The sequence below is a fragment of the Pleurodeles waltl genome, chromosome 6, assembly GCF_031143425.1.
Source record: "Pleurodeles waltl isolate 20211129_DDA chromosome 6, aPleWal1.hap1.20221129, whole genome shotgun sequence".
NCBI classification, from domain to species: domain Eukaryota; kingdom Metazoa; phylum Chordata; class Amphibia; order Caudata; family Salamandridae; genus Pleurodeles; species Pleurodeles waltl.
In genome coordinates, this window is record NC_090445.1 from 1,695,399,787 (window position 1) to 1,695,413,977 (window position 14,191).

A 14,191-nucleotide genomic window follows, 5' to 3' on the forward strand; every position below is an offset into this window, starting at 1 on the left:
GCTGTATTTGGGCTTAGGGTTGGCCGTCACCTAAGGGAACCTACCAACCAAAAGCATTTTTGAAACCTAGTCATCCATGAGAGTCTGTGGTAATATGCCTTACAAATTTGCCTTGTTTCGGTAAGGGTGGAAAGATCCAGAATCTGTGGAAATTAACTAAAGTCCTATCATTTAAGATTTCCACACTTCTCACGATAAAAGCTGTTCCTGTTTTTTTGTGGATGGGCGTATCACTCAAAGATAGGCCCCAGAGTGCAACTTAGCAGTATTTTTCCTTGGAATGTTAATCTTTGTGAGGAAATGAGGAGCGATGGTAGTTGAACACAGGGTTGCCTGGTACCCAGGAATCCCTACCCAACCACAGATATTTTTAAAAACTATACACCCAGGAAAGTCCAGGGTGTAGTGTGACTTGCATGCATACAACCACATTTTCTTATCCAGGATGCCTTGTAAATGGTGTACATTGGCTAAAATTACAGAATTATGGTATGTTTCTGTTTGGGGGAAGCTCTGGAATCTGTGGGGTTTGACAAGTCCTTCCAGCTGCTATTCCTACATGCTACCACAGGTGTATAGGTGTGTCCCTCATACCTACAGAAACAGATGAAAACTGACCATGTGAAGTTGGGATCGTGCTAGTGTAGAGTCACTGATTGGGTGTGTTCTTATCGCATTCAGTAGGCTGTTATTAAATGTATTTTGAGTATTTTTAAGGGTGGGATTTGTTGTGGTGTATACCTTTAACAGAGGAATCTAGAGTGTTGTTCTGTGTAGATATTCTAGATTCCTGTACAACATCTCTAGATGTGGAGAGACTGTTGCTAAGAGGTAGGGCCAGTTGCTAGGAGGTTGAAGGATGCATGTACCTGGTGTGTAGCAAAGCATAACTGTAACTGACAACTACTTTTGTTGTTGTTGTGGTAGTTATAAAACAACATTGGACCCTGTATACTTGTTGCCTACCGCTTTCATCTGGAGAACTATGGAACGCAGGACTGTAAGACATTTGTTGTTTTATTCATTTTACTTAGTTTTTCTCTCAAATAGATGTAAGGAATTTGAATTTTTTCACCCTAGTGTGACATCTGTAGTGTATTGTGCGTAAGAAAACCTGCATGGATCTAATCAAGACACACCACTGATATAGTTTAGCAGTTTAATACATTTCCATTCCAGCAGTCATTTTGTGGAAAGTTACAACAACCACCCTGGATTTCCCTGGCTCCTTGAACAACAGAAATCCTGCAACCCTTCCTTACGGAAAGTGAGAGTAAATTGGGTTCATTTCTCTGCTGGGGGTCATGTGTGTCACTAGAACCACAGTGGGATCCATTACCCATATTGTGTACCTTCTGACCTCACCTTGATTATCTGTGCTAGCTTCAGCTACTTCACATATTTCTCACTGGACACCACAAAGACATCCCACTTCTTATGTGGCTAAGTCTTTGAGGTGCTGTTCCTTTCATTAGTACCTATCTGCTGTACTTTGCTAGGCTGGGAGCTCTATTCGACTTTATTGTTCCTTGGTAGATGCCATTGTTGTGGTGTGCTGTTTGGGGGTTTGTAGGTGAACTTGGCTTACTTCTGCTTGAGCCACTCACAATAGGATAGTGTTTTCCTTCTGCCGGTTTAAGGTTTTCTATGTGCCCTACTGACTCTGCCATTGACCCAACGTATTCTGCTGCCTCCTAGTTGGAGCAGTAGCTGTTTGTAAATGCACCCAATACACAATGAGCTCTGTTTCTAGTTGCACCACGGTTACAGGTTGCTAGGAATCATTTAGTTCTCAGATACATACATGCTCGGGTGAAATTTGAACTATTGAAATCTATTTGTAGGCTAATTGTTTCTAATTTTAAGGTTTAAATAAAACAATTTAGGAGATAGATTTTGACAGAACGCCCTGCCTTTTTGTGAATATGAAAGCCAGTTTCTACTCAAATATATCACTGTATCAATCGGGAGCAAATAAATGAAAATAAACCACAGAGTAAATTAATGTTTCCAACATGACATGGTCTAAAATAAATTGAACAATAATTGTTCTGTTGCTAATAACTCAGCGATTAACTCTTTTTGATGAGAATGCTTTTCTGCTTTGCCCTAGAGCCCTTCACCATGGGTTGGGTTGGAAAGGAGCCCAATTGTTTCATGGCCCTCAGTAAATTCAGAATAAGGCTACTTCACTGAAGAAAAAAATGATTCATGCTAGTACATGATTGAGTACTTTCAAAGCACTTATGCCTCATAAGAGCATAACTGAGGGTACCCTATGATAAATTAAAGATCAATGTAGTTATGCCTAGCGGCCTTTACTGTTAGTGAAACAGCCTGCGGCCTCAATCTAAATCTCAGATTAACTTCATGAAGTTTGCTGGCTTGCTGCAACACTGTGGAAAAGAGGTCGCAGGCTGTGTTTGCCAACACAATTTTTTGTATGGTAGAGAAATGAAATTATTTTAGGTTTCAGTGTGAGAAAGAAGGTGGCTCAATAGCCCAAGATATTGATTGATATTATATCAAAATTGTAAATCCCAGTGTCTCAAAAAAGCCAGAAAGTACACCTTTTCCTGTTTTGATTATTATGCCATTGAATGAACCTGCATGAGATCCGGCTGTCATCTAGCTTCTACTGGTATGTTTTAGCAAGCCCAGTTTCATGCAGATCCATCTGTTGATAAAAAAAGATAATGGAGAGGGTGTTTGCCTTTCAATCTGCGATTGACAGTTGTACTCTCAGCTACAACCAAAAACTACTGAATGGATTTAAACCAAACTTGTCAATGAATTAGAACGCCACTCAGAAAGAGTCCTGTTTAGGGTCGAGCAAGCAATTGCTCTGGCCCCTGTTGCAATCTCCTTGTGGGCCTTTAAACACACCCATATCACTCCCATCAGTTTTTTTGGTTTGTGGGCTTGCCTTTTAAAATTAGCTTGATTTCATTTGTGAAAGGCATGCCGATGCATGTCATGCCTTTTCCAGTGTTTAGCCCTCCTCGACAGCACTGGTAAACTACTGAAAACATAAGAGGCTCCATGTTTTCTGCATGGCTTCTAGTCTACCTTTCCTTTTTATTTCCTACGCAGCGTGATCTCGCTGGGCAGTAGTCGAGCGCTTTGCATGACATTGACCCTGTTACATAGATAATTGCTTAACTTGTGATACGTTTGACTGCGAGCAAACTTCTGTTTCCTTTTGTGTGTTCCTTCACGCTCATGGTGTAGAGTTTTAAATTGGCTCACTTATGTAAAACTTTATTACTTTTTATTTTCAATTTATGTGCAAGAAAAGTCCTGTTAGGACTTTGCGAAGCTAATAGCTCTAAGTCGAACAAATGCAAGACCCATTGTATTGCAAATGCTTGTTCTAGTTTGGTGTTAATTTCTTCATTAGTTTTTAAATTATTTTGTTTCTAGGAGTGATTCAAGAGAACATATCCTGTTCCAGGAAAGTAAATTAGTTGGTAGCTGCCCAAGACACTCAGAAGTTAAAGCTTTTTCTTTATGCTTTCCCTTCCACTGACTGCAACAGCCAAAATACAGAGACAATCCACTCTGGACAGGCATCAACACTCACAGCATCACTGTATACAACATACCCCTTCCTCCTGATGCAGCATAAAAAGCAAAAGACACAACTTAACCACTCTCTTCACACACAGCACATTAACCACATGAAACACGTACAAATGCACATAACTACTTTCTTGTAAACATCACTCACTCCCCCCAAAAATAGGAGTACCTACAGTAAACTTCCAACAGGCTGAGTTCAGAACTTTTCCGCAGTGAGTAACACAGTTCAACTCATCGATAATCTCAACATACCTAAAAACCTGGAAAGGAGTCTGCATCTTTCAGTCCCAATGCAGAACATGAAAACCGACGCAGGATAGGGTATCTGACAGCGTACCCTGCACAATGTATCTTGGTTATCTTTCACCCCAAACATACTCTATTGCAGTGGTTCCCAAACTTTTGACTTCTGTAGGCCCCCACTTTATCATCACTGAATCACAGAGACCCCCTACTGAGTCAGTACTGGAAGCTGGGTCGGCGGGAGCACCGCCGACAGACCGGCGGTGCCCCGCAGGGCATTCTGACCGCGGCGGTTCGGCCGCGGTCAGATGCGGGAAACCGGTGGTCTCCCGCCGGTTTCCCGCCGCCATGGGGATTCTGACACCCCCTACCGCCATCCTGTTCCTGGCGGGTCTCCCGCCAGGAACAGGATGGCGGTAGGGGGTGCCGCGGGTCCCCTGGGGGTCCCTGCAGTGCCCAATGGCATGGGCACTGCAGGGGCCCCCGTAAGAGGGCCCCACAAAGTATTTCAGTGTCTGCTATGCAGACACTGAAATACGCGACGGGTGCCACTGCACCCGTCGCACCTTCACACTACGCCGGCTCAATTCTGAGCCGGCGTCCTCGTGGGAAGGTTGATTTGCCCTGGGCTGGCGGGCGGCCTTTTGGCGGCCGCCCGCCAGCCCAGGGCAAATCCCAAAATACCCTCATCGGTCTTTCGACCGCGAGCGGTATTTTGGTGGGGGAACTTTGGAGGGCGGCCTCCGCCGCCCACCGAAGTTAGAATCACCCCCTTAATCTGTTAATATTATTTAATTTTTTAAGCAGTCGCGGACCCCCTTAAGAGGCTTCGTAGGCCCACAGGGCCCTCCGGACCACAAGTTGGGAACCACTGCTCTATTGTGTATCTGCCCACTTATACACCATAGGGTATCTCTCAAAATAAGGGGTTACTTGTGCTTCTCACTTCCTGCAACTTAGAATGCTTCTCAGGCTGAAGATCACATGGTGTTATTTAACCCACACTACAGCAGAGAAGATGTTTCGCCCTATATAGTAGATGGCATACCTCAAACCGCATAGCATATATTATTATCTCTCAACCCACACATCAAAATGTATCTCAGACAGCACAGGGTACCTCCACCCCTACAGAACAGTGCATTTCTCAAAGTGGTCTAGTCAAGCTGGCAGGGCAAAAAGGCATGCAAGATGAAAAATTCCTATCATTTGGGTGGCATAGCCATTTTAATGGTTATCTACAGTAGTAATAAGGAAGTTCTGTGAGTGGTGGTAAACTGACCAGTCACAGTTATCCAGTACAATACTAAAACCATCAATTAAGGTAGTTTTTCTCTCTTTAAGAATACTGAGTTTCTCAACCAAATTTGGAAACCTTTAGCTCTAGAATTACATGCAAGTCTCTTGGCCTAGCTGGCTTTCCAGAAGACTGCTTTCACCAGTAGGGTGACCTGCTGTCACTAACTCTTTGTGAGGTCTATATTAAGGTATCCTGATGTTATGCCCACCGCTCTGGTTTACTAATTCCTGAACCTGTGAGGTACTTCCCTGATTTTGCGAGTTTATTATTACCTATCTCGCTGCGTGCCATGGATACAAAGTTACTAGCAAAAATATAGATGCTATCACCATATTTGGATTCCTGGTTCATGCCTCCAAGGTTGGATTTCTACAAAGAATTTCCTATTATTAATCCTGTGGAATTGATTTTTTTGTTTCCAGGGTGTAGGAATGATTGTAAGGTCTATTTGTGTGTATATAAGTGTGTATTTGTGTAGCACAAGTGTAGCCATGCAGCAACAAAGCGTATAAATATAGATACTGCAGAAATCTATCATTAGCGTAGACTAGGATTGCCTTTAATTCACGCTGTGCAAGATTCTCTTTCAGAAGAAATGCAGAACATTCTTTCCCGCATTAACCATTGATGATAAAGCATCTGTTTCCACCCAGTGGTACCAGGTCTGGTCTCTCAATGTTGCTGGCATGGTCATTTTGCTTTCTAATTTAGAGAACCCTCCACCTCTAAACATCCTCTAAATTTCATGACTGGATGTTGGGTGTTCCAATCCAGCTTCATTGCCAAGTTCTTTGACCTTTTGAATACACTGTACCAGCAGAGGAGACTTACCATTAACTGTTAAACTGATGGCCTCAGTGTTGGATCTTTCAAGCCCATTAACGTGATCCCATACCATCCTATATCTATGTCCGTTTTTTTTGGTGTCCGGCCTAATATTTGTAATTTCTTTATTTTTATATACTTTTTGTAAATGTGTGCATTTTGGTTCCAGAATGTTCCCGAATTAATGTTCTTTCAGCATTAAAAAAAAATGCTTGGATGAAATGGTAAAACATATCCCAAAGATACTACTGTACCATAGGTTTCTTTTTTCTGTTCAAGAAAATATTTATGCATTAAAGGGAAAACTGTGTTGACAAGAACACTATTTTCAATATACTGCGTTATAGAACAATTTCTCTTGCTTCACGGTGCTGAATATGTACAACAGTTTGAGAATGTCATCAATATAACTTTACGTATCACTGTTGAATCTGTTGGTCACGGAGGCAGCTGTCAAGTTTGTGATCTTTGTCTTTCTAATGTTTTCATGTCACCTAGCTTTTCTCTTGGTCAGTCTCTAGTGAACTAATGCTGGTGTCTCTAACCTGATCTAAATGTATAAATATATTTTGTTCTACTCCCCCTTTAACAAGAGTCTTTCAATAAGTTGCTTAATGTCTCTAATACTCTGTCGCTTCATAAGGTTTTATTTGTTCTTTTATAACAGAAAAATATATTGAAGCTGTGGATGTGAATACCTCAGGAATACAAAATGCAGAAAGGTAAGAAAGACTTGTATAGTATATCTACTTCATTTGTAATTTAATCTTAATTCCAGTGGTAAGAATACAAAAGAAACTATGCTTACGTGGTCATTTGCATTGAAATGACCAGTGTTATCTTGGAATTTAGGGCACTGAATCTACCAGTATTTGGTTAGAGTTTGTTTTTGCTTTTTTGTTGGAGCTTGGAGGGATAGAGTGGCATGGAGGGGCAGGGCTGAGAAATCAGTCTAATTTTGTTTGCCCAAGCTGGTACTGTAGGTATATCTTTATGGAATTCTCTTTTTAGTGTTGTGAACTGTTTAACATAACCAGGGTAGAACAATTATCTTCGGTCTTTGACTTGGCTACCTATCAAACTTACTTTGGCATGGAATTTCCAGTCTTTCCTGTGGGGCAACCTACCTGGGGGGGATTAGCTTTTGTTGACATTATGCATGTCAAGTAAAGAGCCTGTCCAGAAGTGTATTGAATTAAAACATCTCCTTCTCAGGGTCTGGTCTGGCACCGAAAAGATATTGAAGTGATATTGAGAATAGGGTGTGCAAGAATATTTCCTTTATGGTTTGTTGCTTAACATGATGATAACAGTTGATGTTTTCTGAGCAGAAAACCTTTTGCCACTTGAGTGATTGGAATAGAACATGATCTGTAAGACCACTTCAACGCAGGGCATGTGAAAATGCGCAAGATTGAATATTGTCGGGTTGTCACCATAGCCACAAGAATAGTAGAGACTACATAACTAGTTTCGAACCTTTAGCCTTAGAAACTGTAAACAACGCTTTTTTTAAATATATACAAACCCTATATTAAATTAATACTGACTTCTAAAATGTATGTGACTACATAAGGAGTCGTTATGTGGAAGGGGTGTGATCTCTGCATCACAAAAGGAGATGTAGCAACACTTTCTGACCGAAATTAGTTTACAAGGTCCAGGGGTCCAATGCCAACTCTCAAACACACAAAGAAAAAGTTAACTTTCTTTTTTTACATGACGCCCATATTGGCAAATTGGTTCATTGGGAAAAAAAAGAAATGCCCTTATGGCACAAGTTAGGGCCAATGGTGTACTATCGGACACCTTCTCTATCACATGTGGCACTCATCAGGGTTGTCCCCTCTCAGCCCTTCTCTTCGCGTTATATTTAGAGCCTTTCGCTGAGAAGATACGGTGCAGCCCTCACATAATATGGGTTCACGTGGGGGTCAGGGACCATGAACTTGCCATCTACGTGGACGATGTAATGATAACTGTCACTCAAACGCTTACCTCTCTCCCACAGCTGATAAAGGAGTTGGAAACATTTGAGAAAGTAACTGGGTTCATAGTCAACCTTCAGAAAACACAGATATTGAGCCTCACTATTACACACACAGATAGAGCCCTTATGCCATGCTACTTCCTTTTCGGCTACACAAGGAGTTCCATATTTGGAGACCACTGTGGAGCGCAATTACGCTGCACTGTTGGCCACAGCTAGAGCTGACTTGCAATCTTGGAAAATAAACTCTCTCTCCTGGCTGGGGAGATTAGCGGCAGTGAAAATAACTCTTCTGCCCAAAATATTATATGTCATGAAGACCCTCCCACTTTAACCATCCCATCATGTGCTTGGAAAAATGCATCACCTTCTGGAGTCCTATATTTTGGACGGCCGTCGGGCGCGTATGGCTAAGCAACAAACTTACTTGCCAATAAAGGAGGGGGGGGTGTTGGGATTTCTCCATTTAGACCATTAATACCAAGCAGCACGACTCCGTTACATGGTGGAATTGTCCAGGCCCAGAATGGTGGAACACTGGTGCTTTATTAATCAGGCCATTGCCGGAATCCATATTTGGAAGATACCCTGGCTTCCAAAGGTGCAAAGACCTGTGAGGGTCTATATCTCACCAGTGCTTCGGGCGGCGATGTGTACATGAGATAAAGTACAACAGAGTATTGAAGCAGTTATCCTCATTTGTCTTACCACAGACACTCACCTTTAGCAACCCAGACTTCCCTCCTGCACATCAAGGAACGGCCTTCCTACATTGACAGACTTCAGGAGGGTGGAGACTTTTTGATCGGGACAGGACTTTCCCCAACTCCAATCAGATTATAATATTGCCTTCTCTGTCTATTGGCAGTACCTTGCAATTAAGCATTCGGTCACCCAACCACAAATTAGACAGTATGCCTGGCGTCCTCTTATGCCTTTTGAAAAGTGGCTTCTGAGCCCTCTATCGGACAAGAGTCTACTGGCAGATATCTATGCCTTTCTTAATAATACATCCACTAAACAGATTTCATCAGCTCAGAGATGGTGGGAGCTAGAGTGTGAACAACTCTTCACCCCTAAAAGAATGGGAGGGCATACTACACAGAGCACATACATCTGCTTGTTGTGTCAGGGGTAAAGAAACACTTCTAAAATAACCCATTACTGGTATTATACCTCTGCTCGACTAGCTAAGTGGTAACTGAGCGGGAATGAGCACTGGTAGAGACACTGCGGTCAGCGGTATACACTAACACATTTTGTGGCAATGCCCAATACTTCAGCACTTCTGGTCCGAAGTTAGCACTGCAATTTATTAAATCTACAACACGGATATTCCTCGCTTCTCCATCTCTGTTTTACTAGGCCTTACCATTGCCATGACCTACGCACTGCCCTCTGCACGCGGACGGGCAGTCTCCCTAGCACCCTGCGCTGCTAAGCATGACATTCCCGCTAAATGGGGGGAGGGGATAATAGCCCAACGAAGTTAGAATGGTTATAGAAATTCCAGGCCCTCCTGGGGATGGAGAAGATGAGTGCAGTAATCGACTTCAAACTACCAGCGTTAGAAAAAACATGGGTCCCCTGCATCTGCTGTCTCGCCCAAGGATTTAGAGAGCGGACTTGTCCAGCATATTTGCGCATTCACCTCCTTACCCAACCTACCTAAGATTCAACTTAGAGTGGCACTCCCAGGAAATCTATCACATTAATATTCATGAGGTAGTTCATATTGCGACCCACGCTGAATAGGAATTTGGAACCCAACCCATTAGTACATAGGGGGTAGGCAATAATTCTCACTTGTCTGTAAAATACAGGTCACTATATGCAGTATTTGTACATCAGGCCCTTTGTTGTAATTTTCAACATGCGTAACAGTGACATTACACTACAACATGTCTTCCTGAGGATTACAACAGTCATTAATATTAAATGATGCAGCTCAATACAAACCGACAAATGCTGTAAGAATACTAGAGTTTTACAGGTTATGTGAAAGATATAAACAACATTTCAGCAGAAGACAGCAAGGTAAGAAATGGTATACTCAAAGGAGTGCGGGTGGCGGGTTGTGCGGAGGTTACCCAGCTCTCTATAACCTCCATGACTGGTATTAAATTGAACTCCGAGAGCATATCAAAAGTTCTGCCAACAGCACAGTGTGTCTAATTGCATTGCAGTGGTGATCGCCACCTGCGCATACACTATTCTCCAAGATGCCAGGCGCATCTCAAGGTGGTCCTTCGTTCAGCTTAGCCTCTGCCTATCTCAAATACATGTCCCAGTATACAGGTAGCGAGCACCTTGCACTAACAAGGCTGGTTTAAAATAATGTGTCCATCTTAGCATTCACCCCTGTCTTTAGGTCTCTAAGCCAAAACCCTATTGATGGTGCAGGGAGGGACCTCAAAGACATGGCAGTGCACCATTTGGCCAGTACTAAGGCCACATCTATAAATCTATTCATATTTCTAGTCTTTTTCTGTGCGTGTCACCAGCCTCAGTCTCTTCAGATACATCTGTCTGCCTGCTATGTCCCAAGGTATGCACCAGCACTTCCTCCAAACAACCACCAGTGGCCAGACATAGCCACACCATGCAGTAAAAAATGGCATCCTCCTCGGTGCATCCTGGGCACATGTGAGAAGCATCAAGGAATGTACTACCAAGCTGGAGTCAAGTGAGCACGGTTCAGGTAGTCAGATTGCTCACATTTTAGTTGTGTATTAACAGAAATGCTTTTAACAGAGTGTAAGCACTGCGTCCATTTAGTGTCTGTCAATTCTTCTCCAAAATTGGTCTCCCGCTTTTCTCTGTGCGGAAAGCCGGACCCTCTTACATTGGTGTGGTGCACTGTATAATCATGTCACTGCCTTTCTGGCCCGCCTGTGTGGACATATCAGGGGCATCATGGGTTCTATTCCAAATCAGTAAAGCTAACGTGCAGTGCAGAGTTTAGGAGAAATTTTGCAGGAGCCAGCCTGTTGGATTCTGTCAAGTCTTTAAAACACCAAAGCATCCTGTCAGCAAACACCCCCATCACCTTCATGTGATGAGCCCCGGTTCTGTCCAGGAGCGCAAGTTGTAAAGTGTCAATAAGCATTTTCAGCCAGGTAACGCCCACAACGGAAGGGCTAGTGCAAAATGAATCTGTCTGCCCCTTGTATGAACTTAAGCTTTCCAACACCATCTAGCCACCCTCTTGAGTGCATTCTCTTCCTTGTTAGCTACAGTTGAGACTGACCCCAATAACCACTGCAGTATGGCCCTCTCCCGCGCTTCTTTAAACCAATTCCCCAGTTCCTCAGTGCAATGACCGCCCAGTTATCATGCCGGCCACAGGAGTTGAGAAGCAACATAATAGAACTCGTTATTCGGTGGCCCCAATCCACCCTTTGTTAAAAGGGCATATATTTTAGAGATGGCTGTCCTGCACCTTCCTGAACCCTTAATTAATATAACCAACTGAGTCTGGAGCTCCCTGAAAAAAGCCCCTGCTGGGCACCTTTGGGAACACTGAGAACACAAATATAGCCACCCGGGAAGTATACGGTACACCAAAAGGCCATCGATGTGCTTGTACCAGCCAATGCACATCCTACATTTCTGTCTACTAGATCTTTGTCTGCATGATGAATGCAAGCCTCCAAATGCTTAATAGTATTGAATTGCCGGGGTAGAGGAGTAGTAGATAGTGCAATACATTTTCCGCTGGGCAATTTCATTAGAGGGAACAAACAGGATCTATCTCAGTTTATCTTGAGACCTGAAGCTCTACCAAACTCCTCCAGTAGAGCGATCAAGTTTTGTATATTGTCTCCATCTTCGCTGAGGTAGATTAATGCATCGTCTGTGTATAGGGACACAATGTGCAACCTCCCATTAACCTGTACTCCCCAGCGTGGGCGCCTAGCACTTAATGCACATGCTAGTGGCACCACCATTGCAACCTTGAACACACCATTTGGGGAAATAAGGCGGTATTAGCATAGTCAGTGATGTGGATTTGAATTTGCCAAAGAGTTTTCTTTGTCTCTCCCTAAATGCCATCAGCATCGGGTTAGATGATAAGATTTGCTTTGGAATATCTTCCTCATAGGTCAGTCAATGTTTGATTCCTCCTTTCATCCCCTTAGCTGTCTAGAAATTAATTCTAATCAAGATGAGTTTTCTGTTTCCAATAACCTTAACATTATCACAGTAGGTCCAGTATTCAGGCCTTCAGTAACTTGACTGGGCCAGCATTCTTACTTTTTCTCAGTAGTGAAATCACCTCTCTGTAGATTAAGGAAAAGTATATTACTTATTTTTATTAGCTACACCTGAAAGCCTAAGTACTGAAGTAGCTTTGTAATATCTTTTCAACTTTTTTTCTCCTAACTTGGAGTTTCTAAGAACAGTTAGTTCAAACAGATCTAAAAATCAGTATAATGCTTCATGACATTCCTTCAGCTCACAGTACAAAAGATAACCCAATCAGTTTCTTTGCTGGGAGCATTATATATGCTATGAGGTGTGATGCTGTATCATATTCAGACGTGTTTTTGATGGGCATTTTCATGCATCCTCTTAAGATGAAGGAAAAGCTTACCATTGCACTAACATGCTACACACTTCCCTTTTCACCCTCACATTAAAACTAGGTCTAATCAACCATTTACTTAAGAAATCCAACTTCAACACTAGTGTTCCTTCCAACTAGTGACCTGTTTGCAACCTTCCTGGTTGAGAAAAAGCTCTTAAAAATGTCCCTGTCTTCAATTCTACATATCAGATTAGAAGAGCCACCCTACTAGCAAGTCATCAGTCTTTATTAAAATGTTTCCAAGGAATAGAAACAGCTTCATTCAAAATCCTCAGCATCATCTATCGTATTACCGATGGTGGTGACTCATGCCTCCTTGTACCTCTTGACCTTGAGGCCTCATTTGACACCATTGCCACACACGTTTGATCTCATAACCTGATCAACATTTTCGAGTCTGAGCCCCTGTTCTCAAGAGGTTCAAATCCCATCTATCAAGGCGCTTTCAGGTCTCCATAGATGACGGTAAAATATGAAATCCTAATTGTGTTGTCTGCTGTGGCCAATAAGATTTCTTTCTGATGGATACAACTACCTATGGATGCATCACCTAATGAATACTCCCACTGCGCCAGCATTCGACGGAAATCTTCTTCCTAGCTTCTGTACGTCGACGAGGACGTCACATTTGCCCACGCGACGCCGTCTGACGTCATACAGGCAATAAGAGGTCCTCGCAGACGTGCCAACGTCAGTTCCCTTTTTGACGTGCCATTCGAAACGGTTATCTTCGAGGGAGCTACTGTTGCTGTTCGGCAGTTACAGTGTGTTTTTGGCTGTGTTTTTTTCTCTAAGATTACTATGTCTCAGAGGAAGTCAGGTTTTAAGCCCTGTCGAGAGTGTGGGGGCAAGATGTCGGTTACGGACCCACATTCGGACTGTTTGTAGTGTTTAAGTTCCGACCATGATGTGGTCAGCTGTGATTCATGTCAGCGTATGAATCCGAAAGCCCTGAAGGTGCGAGAGGCCAAACTTTTTATGGCGAAGTCGAAGAAAAAGGAGAAGAGGCACCATAGAAAATCCTCCTCGCCGAAGTCTCATCGCGTCATCGAGACTCCCGGCGCCATCAGGAATCGCGGCGCCGGTCGAGTAAGGAGAGGTCTCGGTCGAGGTCACCATCGACTCGGCGTCGTAAGACTTGGGAAGTCAGTCCCACAGTCACTCCTCATCCATCGACGCCGTTGCCTTCTCCAGCCTCGCCGACTTCGCCCGGGTCTTCGGGCCAGCCGCCTTCAGTATTTGAGGTGCCACAGCCTCAAATGTTCTCACCGACGTTGCAGACGTCGAGGCCGGTGTCGCCTTCGATCCAGGCACCCCAGTATCCGGCTTTTCCGGCCCCTGGAGCCGATAATACTGCATTTTTAAATGCAATGTTTTCCATCTTTCAGCAGATGGCTCCAGGTGGCGCACCGGCTGGGCCTTCGGGTCCTTTGTCTTTCAGTTTGGGTACTCCGGCTCCGCTGCGACCAGCACCCTTCATGCCCTTACTCCCCTTGGGGAACGTGGGCTCGGTGCCGGTGTCTGCTCCGGTGGCTTCAGAGGCTTCGGCTCCGGAGGTTTCAGCTCCATCGGCTTCGGTGTTTCGGCCAGTGACGCCGTCTGAGCCTTCTGCGACTCCGAGGCAGTCTTCTCTTTATCCGACTCTTGGTTCGGCGCCGAA

At 43.6% G+C, this 14,191-nt stretch overlaps 1 protein-coding gene across 1 annotated transcript in view; it reads left to right on the forward strand.

Moving 5' to 3' along the window:
• The window catches only part of ZBTB34 (zinc finger and BTB domain containing 34), a 66,026-nt gene that overhangs the window by 25,328 nt on the left and 26,507 nt on the right, over positions 1-14,191 (forward strand). The window contains exon 2 of the mRNA XM_069241775.1: positions 6,618-6,672. Within this exon, the coding sequence (XP_069097876.1) occupies positions 6,663-6,672 (10 nt within the window). The 5' untranslated portion in view covers positions 6,618-6,662. The remainder of the gene's footprint in view (positions 1-6,617; positions 6,673-14,191) is intronic.